Source organism: Balearica regulorum, chromosome 3, assembly GCF_011004875.1.
Source record: "Balearica regulorum gibbericeps isolate bBalReg1 chromosome 3, bBalReg1.pri, whole genome shotgun sequence".
In the NCBI taxonomy this organism is placed as follows: Eukaryota; Metazoa; Chordata; class Aves; order Gruiformes; family Gruidae; genus Balearica; species Balearica regulorum.
The window spans coordinates 65,256,676-65,270,274 of record NC_046186.1 but is presented as its reverse complement, the minus strand read 5'-3'; the positions used below and the strand labels follow the sequence as shown (position 1 = coordinate 65,270,274).

Sequence of the window (13,599 nt, the reverse complement as noted above, 5' to 3'; positions counted from 1 at the left end):
GAATATCCACAAGATTCTATTTCTGGACAAGGAGGGAATCTTTTGGGCTATGCTGGGTACAAACTCCAGTACACAAAAGCACCAGTTCCTGGCATTGGTAAGCTGGAAGAAAAGTGATGATTGGAAGTTCTCCTGCATCATCAGGCAAAAGTGATCTTCAGTCTAATATAGTGGCGTGTAAATTTAAAGAAACTCAGCAAACCAGCTATCATTTTTTTCTGTGGTAATTAATTTGATAATTTGTTAATTTTTATATAAAGCACAAAAAGTATGCAGTCATGAGGGACAGACCAGAAAAGAAATGGGTAAAATCCTGGTACCATTTAACTTTGTCAGGAGTCAGATCTACTCCCATTTTCTGCCTATCTTCTGCAGGTTTATTTGAAAAAGGTTTTCTATTGAAGACAGAAATGAAATGTATGATGATTAAAAGAGCCCAGTGCCCCAACAAGACTGGAAGCATCCACATACTTTTGGTTAACCAGGAAAGAATAAAATGTCAGGAAACACCCTTGTCTTGCAGAATTGCCTCTATTTTAAGCCTACACCAAACTTCTACAGCTCAACAGCCAAAGTAACTAAAAAATCCAGAAGCTCTATGTGCCCAGAACATTGAGCTTGCTTTCTAGATTACAAACCAGAGCTCATTAGCACTGCTCTGGGAGCAACTAAGACATGCCCTCCTCCATTTCCCCAAGCTGTACTGTTATTTATTCCTATGTACTGACGTGGTTGGGTTTTCCTAGCCTACACAGGCACAGAGCTTGACTCTGTGGCTAAGCTACAATGGATGAGCCTGGTGAGCCCAGCTGACCACATCTAAACTACCTTCTCGGCATGTAACTATGATTTAGGGAAGATCTGCCTGGTGTTTCATGGTTGGCCATGTGGCTCTTGTACTACCGCTCACCATTTGCTCCTGAGAGCCCAAATGGATTGCAGAAGCAGGCCGACGGAAGAGCAGCATTCATTCCGCAATAAGTGATGAGTAACTCCCACAAGACTTGTCTTCTGTTTCTCGAAATAGAACATCAAAGTCATTAGGTCTTTAATTTGGTAATTTAGCTAGAAGCTACAGTTCAGATGTAATGAACTTTCCAGCGAACTTTGAACTTTCATTAAAAATGAAATCAATATTGACTTGCAATATTTAGTAAAGTCTCTACTGTCCTTTTGTCTGCCTTCCCCCTTTTCTTCTCAGTTTTCTAGGCTCTGTTCCTCTTCTCACAGGATCTCCCACCCCTAACTGAGGGTATTTGCAGGTGTGAGACCCAGAACGTCGGGTCGCAGCTTTGCCAGGCTCAGCTGCACAAGTGAAGGCCACTGTTGCCCGTGGAGCTTGCAGACCTCCTGCTCCAGCAGACGCAGCTAAATGGAAAGCAGCCCCTCACCCCCACCTCTGGGCAGCGGGGAGAAGCCCCAGGGCAGTCACCGCCACTGCCCCGCCAGGCATCGCCCACCGGCCAGCGGTGCCCACCTCGCCCCAGTGCTCCCCAGAGCCTGCTGGAGTATAAAACAGGGGCAGGAGCATCCTCGTGGTGCTGCCAGAAAAGGAAACATTTTCCAGCCATAGCCGCTTGAAGGAGATAATATGCACGGGTATCTGAGGGGGATGGGGTGTCCCTAAGAAAGTCTGTATTTCCGCTGAACTTAGAAATTTTAAATACTTCCTTTCCAACATGATGAACACTTTAAATCTCCAACTGTGTAAGTAGTTAAGCTCTGTTTCCCTTCCTATGTGCCTTCCTTTTGCATGGGAAGAAACAAGCTCTGAGACCATCCTTTACTGGTTTCAGTTAATGGATGTTCACATTTCAGTCACTCAATATTTACATTTTTTTCACATCTGTTTTTTTCTGAGTATTCCATGTAGTAACAGCCCATCCCAGAAAAATAGACTCAACTAAATTAATGAGAAAAAAGTATTGTTCTGGAATAGACACACAGACCTGGAATGTTTCAAGAACATCAGTGCATTTTAAATTCATATTTATTTCTTAACTTGGTTTAACTGTCAGTCCTAAAAAAGACCTTATTTTTTATGAGACATTATTCCCACCAGAAATAGCCAAGCTGTCACAGTAGTTCATTTTACAGTTTGCAAACACTGGAATCAGTGAAACAGGTAAAGTAAGCTTCACTGGCAGTGAAATTCCACTTACTCACCATAGCTGAGGCTCTTTACTGCATTAAGGTATTGCCTAAAGTTTTGATTTCTTGTTATTATTCTCCCTGCACTCAAATCTGTTTTAAACACTTTTTCCTACTTAGATAAGAATACGCAAAAATATTTGCAATATCAGGATTTGATCTGAATTTTCAGGAAGGATATTAGACTGGTAAATGTATCTTTTTTTCAGCTACCTATTACTAAAACTTCAAAATAAAAATGAGTGATTTCCAATCAAACAAACATGCTCACGGTCTTATGATATCTGCTCCAGCAGATATGTTGCTGTGGGTTCTTTTCAGCTGACACCTGAACTGAGCTCTTTGCTTGTTTTCTTCCTACTGTGTTTTATATTTAAGCCCACCTCATACCTGGTTTCCCCATGTCACTCCTAGAGTTTAAACAAAACATACAAAGATATGCTCCTCTCAATTCATGCCAGTGAACAGGCCATATATTTTATCAAATGACTCTCCCAAACAAACATGTCTAAGAACTAATGAAGACATTATGTCCCAAAATAAAACCAGAAGAACTCAATACAAGAGAATGACTGTTTTCCATCCTCTGTTAATCAATCCTGACAGCTTCCCCATCACAGGACTATAGCTTAGGATTCTGTCTGTGCTTAAACCCCTGGTTAAACATCGTTTAGCCTGTTTGCACCATGTTCTTCTCATCAGTTTATACAAATATTGCACATCTGCGCTCAGTGGTACTGTCTGTAACAAAATCAGCGGGAGTGTTCCATGTTGCAAAGTTATCCATTGGTAAGCTGTTTGGACTGAGGTCTGAAGAAAGGTGGGCTTGTTCTTTATTTTTTTAACACTAGATTGCATTGCTTCCCCCCTCCAAGGAAAACTGGAAGATGAAAGACTTTTCTTGATTAATGTACGAGATGAATTAGCGACTTGCCATTTTTGTGTATGAGCCTAAATGTGTTTCCTGCAGATCTTAACTCTTGTGCATGCCATTGGGCCTTTGGTTTCACTGTCTGCGGCCTTGCCCCCAAACTCCTCCATGTACCAAGGAGCTTCTGAAACACTGTTGGTGGAATAGTTTTCTTCAGGTTTCCCTTAAGTAACCAAGGCTAAAACTACATATCAGAATTACTATGATCCATAATATTTTGTTATAAATTATGCGGCCCCAAGATGTTAATGGAAGGACACCGTGGATCTGTCCCTGGGTCCTTCCTTCTCCAGCTGATTCTCTTTCTTTCATCACATAAATTCATCAGGGGCAGCTGCAGAGAGAGCCGGAGCAGGCTATGGGAAGGAAGGGACCATACAACCACTTTTCCCCAGGGCCCTTTTCCACCAGAAGAGAGGGATTGGGTTCCTCTCTTTATCATATAGCAGGAGCCAGAAGGGCATTGTCCAATTAAAACTAAATAGCAGCTGTTGACAGTTGCTAGTAGGCTAAATTGGTTCTGTGGGGAATAGCCCATTAAAGCCGTCATCTCGATGAAGAGCTGGTTGTCTTGCAGGGGCTCCTAAGGCTTGAACCTGGCTTCAGTCCATACCAGGGTTATGTGCTGGGGTGACATTTGGTGCCACAACACTCCAGCTCACGCTGCTTGGTTCAGACTTTGCTTTTCCTACTTTAGCGTCAATCTTACTAAAAATTAACCACAAATAACCATTAGAGCTCCGCTCACACCGTGTCTCCCAGGAGGGCTGTTCTTCTGCTCCTGCCTTGAGCAGCATCTCGGGCACGGCGGGGGAACAGCCTGAGGTGACACGGCAGCGGCGACCTGCCCCATCTCTCCCTTGGCCCCTTCCGCCGGGCAGGAGGCGGCGGCGGGGCCGGAGGGGGCTGGTGTCCCCCCGGGAAGCGCCGCGGGGCTGGGCCGGGCCGGGCCGGGAGCGGCTACCTTGGCTGTTAGCTGGCCGGGAAGGGAGAGGCTCTGGCGGAGGCTCCAGTTCGGGGAGCCACAGGTAGGCGGCAGCCTCTTTTTCTTTTCCCAGGTTCGTGAGGCTTTTTTTTTTTTTTTTTTTTTGTTTCCTTTCCCCTCTCTCCTCCTCTCTTTCCAGCTCTCGCTTTCCGGGTTGCGAGTTTGGTGCGTTCAGAAAAGTGCCTGCAACAGCGCGGGGTTCCCCAGGTGGGGCTGCTCCGGCCTTTTCTCTCCCCTCCTCCTTCTCCTCTCCCCCCCCCTCCCCTCTGGCTGCCTTTCCTCCTTTGTGGCCGCATCCAGGGCGCTTCAGCCCCCCTCCCACGCTTCCTCTCCCCCCCCCCAGTCTCCCACTTTGGGGAGAGAAAGCCGCGCTCTTTCCTGTCTCTCGGCCGCAGGGCAGCGCCGCGCCGCCGCGGGCTCTCCCCGCTCCCGCCGTGCGGCGGTGCTGCGGCGGCCGCCCCGCTCCCCTCCCTCGCCCTCCCGTCCCTCCTCCCGGGGCCGCTCCCTCCTCCGGGGGCCGTTCCCGCACATGGGCGCCGCGCGGGGCTCCCCCTCCGCCGAGGCGGCGGCAGCGGCTCCCTCCCGGCACCGGAGCGCGTAGCCCGGCCGCCCTCCCGCCCCGATTCATTTGTTGTTGTTGTTGTTCTCCCTCCCTCTCTCTCCTCTTTCTGAACTTTTGTCACCGCGGCCGCTGCGCGGATGAAGACTTTTTGCGCCGGGGACGCCTAGCTTCTTCCCCCTCACCCCCCCCGCCACCGTGCCCTGCGCTGCCCTCCTTCCCCCGGCCGCGATGCCGTTCCCCCTGCGGACCCTGGAGCCGCTGAAGCTGTGCAGGTTGGAGGAGGCCGGCGGGGACGGCGCGGAGCGGGGCGGCCCGGCGCCGGGGGACCACGCCGGGGCGGCGGAGGGGGGCGGCGGGCGCCGCCGCGGCGCGGTGCCGCTCTTCGGGGCGCTGGAGCAGGTCAGCTCGTACGCGCTGGTGTCGCTGCTGATGCAGCTCTCCGACCTCTCCCGCTGCGCCGGCGACATCTTCGGCGGGATCCTCAGCGAGGCGGACTCCCTCTGCCACCGCAACGCCCGGCTCCAGCGCCGCCTCGGCGCCCTGGAGGCGCTCCTCGCCCGCCTCGACCACCGCAAAGTCAAGATCCGTGAGTGCGACCCTTCCCCGCCGCTGCGAGCCCGGGACGGTGGCGGGGCGGCCCCGGGGAACGGGGGACGGGGACCGGCCGGGGGGCGCCCGCCTGGTGGTTGGGCGGTTTGCGCGGCAGAATTTCCTTTATTTCTTTATTTGTCTGTTTAAACGAGAAAAGAAAGAGGGAAACTTAAGCATCCCCTTCCCGCGTTCAGGTGGCGGCGGCGGCGGCGCCTCCGGTGTCCCGCTGCGGCTCCTGCCGGGACCCCGGCGGTGCCTGCGGCTGGGGCGCTGCTCGTCCCCCTCCTGGTGACCCCGGCCCCGGGTTTCGTCCCAGCGGCTCTGGCGCTGGCTGCCGCCCGGGCAGGGAGGTGTCAGCGTGCGGGGCCGGTGTTTTGCCGGTGTTTTGCCGGTGTTTTGCCGGTGTTTTGCCGGTGTCTCTGTCTGGCAGAACTGTAATTCACCGGGGAGAGAGTGTCTGCAGCGGGGGCGGAGGGGAGCTGGTGGCTGTCAGCGCTTCCAGCGCGGGGAGACTTTAGCTGGGAGACAGCACGGTAATCCTGAGGGAGGGCTGGGTGAGTTTGTTCACATGTTTATGCCAGGTTTGCGCTAGACTTGGGAGCAGCCGAGCTTCTGACAGTTCAGCCCACATGCCTGATTAATTCTTTTGGATGCGTCTGGGAAGACCTCAGTAAATACAAACCTGGCTACACTTCGCACCTGGTTTTGTATCTCTCGGTTCTCCTGAGCTTCAGTTCTGCGTGCAGAACTGATCCCAAGTTTGTATTTGCAACTTCACACAGAGCACAAGCAGCAAGATCCAGGTTTCGCCTCGGATTCCTGAGTAATGGCAGTATGGGGACGCTCTTGTTAAGTTTCTTTCTGAGCCTGTAAAGTGGCCCTTAGAAGCAACTAACTGTACAGCTACATAGAGCTATAGGAAACGTTTTTTCCGAGCTTGATCCAACTTTTGAGAAAGGATCCTGTAAAAATTTTATCTTCTACATGGAATTTCATTTGTATATGTGCTAGCTCCCCACAGAGTGAGTGAAAGATGGCTTGCAACATCAGCTTAGCTTTCTCAATGTGTTGGAAACATTCAGGAATCCTAAGAACTGTGTTGCAACTTCTGTGGCAGCTGTGTAAGGTATAATCCTAGCCTAAATAGGATTGCTGCTCAGAGACCACCAATAGTGTTCTTTTAAATGGAAGTAGAAAGCCTGCTTTGCGTGTGGCGTACTTCTGAACAAAATTGATAAGGAAGACCTTTCACAGATAAGATTCAGAGAGTATGAACTCTGTATGGGGAACTTACCGATTTCATTGCAGAATTATTCCTTAGGTATGCTCTTATGTATTCCTTTCATATACTTCAGTATGCAGTTCCTCCAGAGGAAGAAACCATCACCCTTACCAAGAGACTATTTCTGTAGTTTGTAAGTGTTAGGCTAAAGTTTTGTGATAACCAGTTTGACTTTTTTTTGGTGCTTCGTAACTGCTTGACAAACGTAAGGAGCTTTTCTTCCTCACCAAGACAGGTATATCCTTTTCTCCCAATTTTAGTTATGCTAGCTTGGCGTGGCATGGTGCAGTCAGACATGAAATGAGAATGTTTTATTACTGGAGATACCTCCGGCATGGTGGTATATTACATTGATACCCTGATAGGAAGTAGTATTTATTTATCTCTCTTGTAAATAGGGAGCTAATTATTACCATACACTGATGCAACACATCTAAAGGGAAGGGTGAAATGAGGCTAGTGCTACACTGTGCAAACCCTGAAATTTTACATGTGTCAGACATGTAGTTATTGTATGCTTTCTTGGTCATTGTTTTGCACAAGTTACACATTTAGTACTTAGTTTTCTTTAATTACAACTCAGTTCTTCGAGCTAAGCTTGTTATTGCTTTTAATTTGATGATCTTTGTTCTTGTCATTGCAATTCCCAAAAATGGATGCAGTTCTTATGTTTGGTTTTAAATTCTTTGGCATCTCTGCTGTCAAATTTAATTTTGCTACTTAACAGCTGCATTGCTGCTGCTAATATTTATTAAAGCCAATGAGAATTAATGATGATTTCTTTCTAATTTTTTTTTATTGTATGAAGTACAACCTTTTTGTAAAGGAAGATTATTTTATTTGCCTATCAGTTACACGAGGAATTGATTTGTAGGCTAAGCATACTGATGTGAAGTTGCACATAAAGGTATGTCAATTCTCTCCTTATATGCTTTCTGCATATTGTAATCTGGCCAAGGAGATCAGGTGGATGATCAGTTATAGTTAGCATCATGAACGTGTCTATAATGCAAGCCGTCAAGGCTCCTCTGAAAGTTTAACGCTCTTCTTGGCATTAAAGGCAGATATCTGACAAACAAAGAGAATGGTTTTATAATGCTGGCTTTGTTTGGGAACAATGACAAGGGGGATTTTTCTTTCCCATTTTTGAAGATACAGAAGCTTCATGGAGAAAACTGTTTGCTGGTGTGGGACTATAAGAGCAACAAGGATTGTAAACGAATTTAATTGCTTTCCCGCTTACTAGATTCTTATTGCTCATAAACCTTTTCTTGTGGGGAAAAATATTGTGAACTACTGTATCTCTTGTGGTGCACAGGCAGATGCAGCATGACGTTGTATCAGATGACGTAAGTATTTTGCTCTGGCTTTCAGGACGAGGGGATAGGACATTGTACACCTGCTTTTCAAATCATAGGCAATTTCTACTTGAATAAATGGCTTTTGTTCTCTTTGTGGGCCCAGACAATAATTTCCTCTTGGAACCAAAGGTCCCAGGGTGACTTTTGTTATCCCAGCATGATCTTATATGGGAAGGACCATCTTTTAGCAGTGTGCATCTGTAGTTGTGACCTAGCATTAGGTGATGTAGCTTTCAACGCTTTCAGTTTGCAAACTTCAAATCTGGGTCACAACTGTTTCTTGGGAAGTAGCTGTGGGCTGGCAGCTGGTATAAGCTATGCTACATATGTCCCTTGTGCTTGGGAAAGTACCTACTTTGAAAGTGCGAGAGGGGTTTCTGCTGGGTATTATCATCATTTTGTTTCAAAGTAAAGTTTCATGTAACATCAGTTGTGCAGATAACGGGGGTCCAAGTAGTGTTTGTTCCTCAACGAGCATGGGAGCGCGAGGCAGGGAGAGCAGGCAGAACAAAGCTCTTTGTCTTCAGTTAGTCACTCTTTACAGTCACGGACTGTGCTGGCTTGTCTGGCTGTACGGTGTGTCCTTGTGCGCGCACGTAGGATCCACACGCTCCTAGATGTACGTATTGGAGCATTAGTAGTTAAATGTGTCCTGAATGACCTCTGCTGTTTCTCTTCTGTTGTATACTCTTTGGTATCCTGTAGTGAATGCATTAGTTCAAGTACATCCATTGCACCACATCTGAAAGAACTTTGAGATGTGGCAAACTGGTTAATGATGTAGCAGGAGGTGCTATGTCTTTGCAACCCTTACTGGGGGGAAAATTCCTCACCTATCAGCATGGCTGGACTTCTGCTATGCCTTGCAACTGGGAGGCCTGCTTTCCAAGGGGTTTGTATTGGTGTGCCACGCGTGCGTGCTCAGAGAGTTTAGTTTCACGTCTGCTTCAGGATGCTGAAGGTAGCTTTCAGTTGTATGCAATCTTAGTGATGGCTGGCTTTTTCCAGGGTTCACCACTGATGTTGGGGTTCACTGGAATGGTTCAGCTCTCTCTGGTTTGGTTTGGCTGTCTTAAAGTTTCCATTTAGGGTGATAGAGAAGCTTCCTTTTGTCCCCCAACTGAGAAACTTGTGCCTGACTCTATTTCAATACAAGGATAAAAAATTTTTAAGGCCATTTAGTAAAATGCTTTCCTGACATGTGTTCAAGCCTTGCATGATGAGCAGGGTGTTGTGCCATAAGAAGAGAGATCAAAATACAATGAGACATGTCCCTGTGGGGCCGATGACTGGTTTATAACTCATGATGGTGGGAGGCACTAATGGCTCAAGGTGGTTTATAAAACTCAAGCGCAGCATGCAGTACTCGTGACCTTACTTCAACTGCACTAGCCACGTCTAGAGAATTAATTAGATTCTGTACTTCTTTTTAACAGTCTTTCATCAGGTTTTCATTAAGCTTATGTGCGTGGCTGTTTTGCGTGGTGTGTTGTTATATGTTTCCAGCATCTAGCTGCTGTAATATGTTTTACACCATGGAACTTGCCTAACTGCTTTTCATCTTTTAGCAGTGTGCATCTGTAGCTGTGACCTAGCATTAGGTGATGTAGTTTTCAACGCCTTCAGTTCTTAAATGTCAGGGTAGGTGAGGACAAGTGCGTCTTTGAAGTGATCAGAGCTCATCATGATAGCAGAAATAGAGAAATCTTGCATGAATTACAAGGCCAGCTCTTGGGAAATGCTAAGAGGCCTTAAACAGTTGTTTTTATAGGGCATGAAGAAGGACGTTTTTTCCATTAATATTTGTCTTCTACCATCTGCAGATACTCAAAAATTAATATTGCTGTTCCTCTCTGTGAATCCTAATGGTTTGACAGACTGGAAGGCTGTCCCTTCCATCTTCTATGCTATTTATTTTTAGTCTTTCTGAAGAGATGTTTTGAGACAAATGCTGGGAGTTTAAACCTAATGACAACTTCTGGTTCAGTTTCTCCAGTAGTAGGATGGGGTTTGGCCAGTTGTACCTCCTATTCTAACAAGAAGAAACCGATCCTGTGGGAGGGAGGAAATGCTACCTCCTAATTAGCGTTGTTGTTGTTTAAAATCCTTCAGTGTTTGGTTTTAAAGGCACAGCGTAATCATTTGATGTTCATACAGAACGTGTATGCATATGTATGTATTTTTTTCAAGTTTAAGCACTTTCATTAAAGAGAGCTGGGGGGGATGGGGAGTATGGCTTTCTATGTGTCTGCATGATGTAAGGACAATCCAGTTTACACTTCATCTCCTGCTATTTTGTTTAGTAAGTATTTTCCACTCTTTGTGTGCAAGGCAGTACTGGAGCACGTTTCCTGCTTTAGCCGAACAGGAAGCTTTATTCAGCTTATTCCTAGGGAAACCCCTCCTCCATCCCTAGCCACCAAAAGTGAGCATTATTCGAGCCAGTATCAGCAGCAGGCAGGAGATGAACTGACTGACTTTCTGGCCTTTGTGTAGCTTCTGGTGTAAGGAAAGAGTGTTAAGATATCTGTCATCTTGTAATAACAAGAAGAAACCTTCTTTAGAAAAAGGTTTAGAAGAAGACCCAAAACCAAACAAAACACGCCCTACCACAACAAACCCCCCCCCCCCCCCCCCCAAAAAAAAAAAAATAGCCACCAAAACCATGGCGTGCTGTTGAGGAAGCTTTGGTGAGAAGGGATGGGCTTTCAGGGGAAAAATTCTATTGTAACAATATTTGGGAGCCACACTTCAGCTACGATACTCTACAGATGCTTCAAGTGATTGCGCACAATGGTCCTTCTCTCTGTTGCTGTGTAATGCGAAGATTCAGCAGCAAAGTTCAAACCATGTTAAACAGTTAATTGCTAAGTTCCCCTAGGAAAAAAAAAAAAGACATTTTCTCTTTTACCCTATTGTAATTATTCAGATTACTGCTCAGAAGCAATATAACTCTTGTTTCATTTAGCTAGTGCAAGACTAATTATCTGTGGAAATTCAACCTGATCCAAAGGAGATTTTGTTTGAAATAAGCAGGAAGAAAGTCTGAGTTAGAAAAAGATTTCCCATGGGGACGGTGGGCCAAGTCGCTGTCCTGCTGAGTGGCAAAGCTCCAGCTGAATTCAGTTTGATGAGGGTTTGGCTTGCTGTTTTGAAAACAGTTGACACTCTTTGGCTGAAATTTAGAGCTGCTTTGTACATTGCTCAGAACCTATTATACACCACCTATGAACATTTATTTCCATAGATCTTATGATTGGCTTGATCATTCAGGTATTTAGGAGACGTAGTTGATGAATTCAACATACTTGTATTTAGTTGTTTTCAATTAGGATCTATTTTGAAGGCTCCTAGATATTTTAGGATACAGTAAAATGTCCTCAGAAGTTTCTCTTCCTATTAGTATTGGCACAGTCTCAGTTTGGTTGAGCACGAGCTAGTAATCTTGGTCTTGTGGGCTTCACTCCTAAGCTGCTAATATGAAGTTCCTGCAGAAGAGGCATTTTTTGGGTGAACCTATTGACAAACATAAAACAACACAGTGGAAAGCCACTGAAATTCCTCAAAACCTCTGTCCTGGAATTTAAACCAGCCTCTAACCAGTGGAGAGTCAGATGAGACTTTTGAGGGGGATGGGGAGCAGATTATCCCACATGTGCTTAGCAATTCCTGCACCTTTCTCCGAAGCGTTTGGTACCGGCTGCCATCAGGCGTGGGATATTGCACTTAACGTTGCCAAGGTCAGATCCACTGTGGTAATTCCTGGCCTTTTTCCATATTTTTGCGTGAAGGAGGGGGCATTTCTTTTACCTCCTCATCTTTCTCCCCCCCCCCCCCCCATGTTCAAATAAATGGTACGATAAATAAGGACATGTGCTTTGGTTCCTGTTATCAGGAGAGTTAGTGCAGCACAAACAGAAAGGGAGATTGAGAAACAGAAGAAATTAAAAAATGCACATCGAAGGCTTGGCTATTATGCAAAGACTCAGTTTCTTTTGTAGTCGTAAACTAGCTATCAGCAGGCGAGATCAAAGCTGTCCAGCCTAACAGTTAACAAGATCAATTAAACATGGTAATTAAATGTTGTTCTGGGCTGTAGGTTTGATAGGAAACCTGCTGATTGGATGGCAGTCTCCAGAAAGCCTGGATGACATGCCACTTAAGTGACTAGAAAAAATATCTTTTTACCTGTGCGTTAAGCACAGATTAACGTGGGTGGACTTTGCAAGTTGTTTGTATTTATGTCGTACCATGTTTTAGTTGGGCAGGGCTTCTTCTGGCTTCAGGCTGTCGTGTTTTTTTTCTTTGTCATTTGTGAATGATGATGTTTCAAGTTAGGTTTGATTTATTTATTTATTGGCCTCTTGTCCTTTAATCAGCGTTGTACATGTGAGATTTCATTGCCCTTTCAGAATTAGGAGTAGTTAGAATATGAATGTTTAAGGCCTTACTGAATGTGGTTGAGCTTGCGTCAGTGTGCAGCAGGGGCAGGGCAGTAACGCCTGCAGAGAGGGGCAGTGCCCGGTAATTGCTTTGCCATAACTCCTCTTGGTAATTTCCCCGTCGGAGCCACTCGTCTGCACACTTTTTAGGTTAAGGCTTGATTATTATTTCTTTTCCTTCATCTTCTCTTCCTCCTTTCCTTTAGTAGCTTAGGCTCCCCACCCCAGGTGTGCTCTGCACTGCCTCTCCATCTCTGGTCCTGCCTGCTGTGAGGGGCGACAGCTTCAGTGCCCGCTCTGCACCTCGCCACCCGTGTCGTGCCTGATAAAACTGGCCTTGGGCATCTCCCCTTCTGCAAACACAACGTGCTCTGCGTGCCTGATAGTTGGTAGGATTTGGGAGGCAGGAGGTGAGGGGATGGGAGGCAGAGACAGGAAAGGTGAAATTTGATGGAGCTTCTGGCTTTCTCCTGACAGCCCCTTCTCACCCCTCCATTACCTGCCCCTCGGTGTTAGCCCCAGCAAGGCCTTCCCGGCTGGGCTTGTGGCACAGCAGATATCACCACGGTAATGGTCTTAATCGGATCTGAGTACGTCCCTTCAGTCATTTTTTTATGCTTCCCTTCCAAACACAGAAATGTTTATTGCTTTGCTGTACGAATAGAAATCAAGAGCAAAACCACTTACACTGTTACAGTGGTGGAAGTGAGAGCGTCCAGGCATTACTTGAAATAAAAAAAATTCAAAGAAATTCACTTTAATGTATATCTGTGACTTCTTATAACTTTTGAACTTAAAGAACATTTTAATATTTCAGTAGGTTTAATTTCCCTAATCTACATGTGAGCAGCAGCTCTGTTTTAATCTGAAATTTAACATCTTGACAACCAGTAGATCTGTTACGGTAGTTGATTGGATATTCCTTTTACTGTATTCAGACTGTAGTCTAAGCAAACTTTGATTAATCTAAGATTGTAATTTTTTAATTAACTTAGCTCCTACTTTTCAGAGATTAGGTCTGTAACAGATGCCTCCTGAAGTAAATTGGAACTATGGATGCTATCTGAAGAATCGAGCCACTTAATTTTTCTACTAGCAATAAACATTAATGTAAATTGTAATGGAAAAAAGATAGAGTGGAGATTTCAAGCATATTGACTAATAGTGACGGTGTCTTTTTTATTTTTTATTTTATTTTTTTTCTGGTTGAATGGCCAAGTGGAAAATGAAAACAAGAGACTTCGCAGAATATTCTAAGTGATAACATACTGTACTTGAACACTCTTCTTTCTCC

The 13,599-nt window shown here is 45.7% G+C and overlaps 1 protein-coding gene across 5 annotated transcripts in view; it reads left to right on the top strand.

The window, feature by feature from the left end:
* The first annotated feature begins 3,905 nt into the window (after positions 1-3,905).
* Positions 3,906-13,599, top strand: part of NHSL1 (NHS like 1) — a 184,324-nt gene continuing 174,630 nt past the window's right edge. For 3 of the 5 annotated variants that reach the window (XM_075748214.1, XM_075748213.1, XM_075748211.1), the window contains exon 1: positions 4,573-5,215. In XM_075748214.1, coding sequence (XP_075604329.1) covers positions 4,858-5,215 — 358 coding nt within the window. In that variant the 5' untranslated portion in view covers positions 4,573-4,857. Of the gene's footprint in view, positions 4,111-4,568; positions 5,216-13,599 lie in introns of those variants that run through there. The other 2 variants (XM_075748212.1, XM_075748221.1) reach the window with 2 other exon arrangements.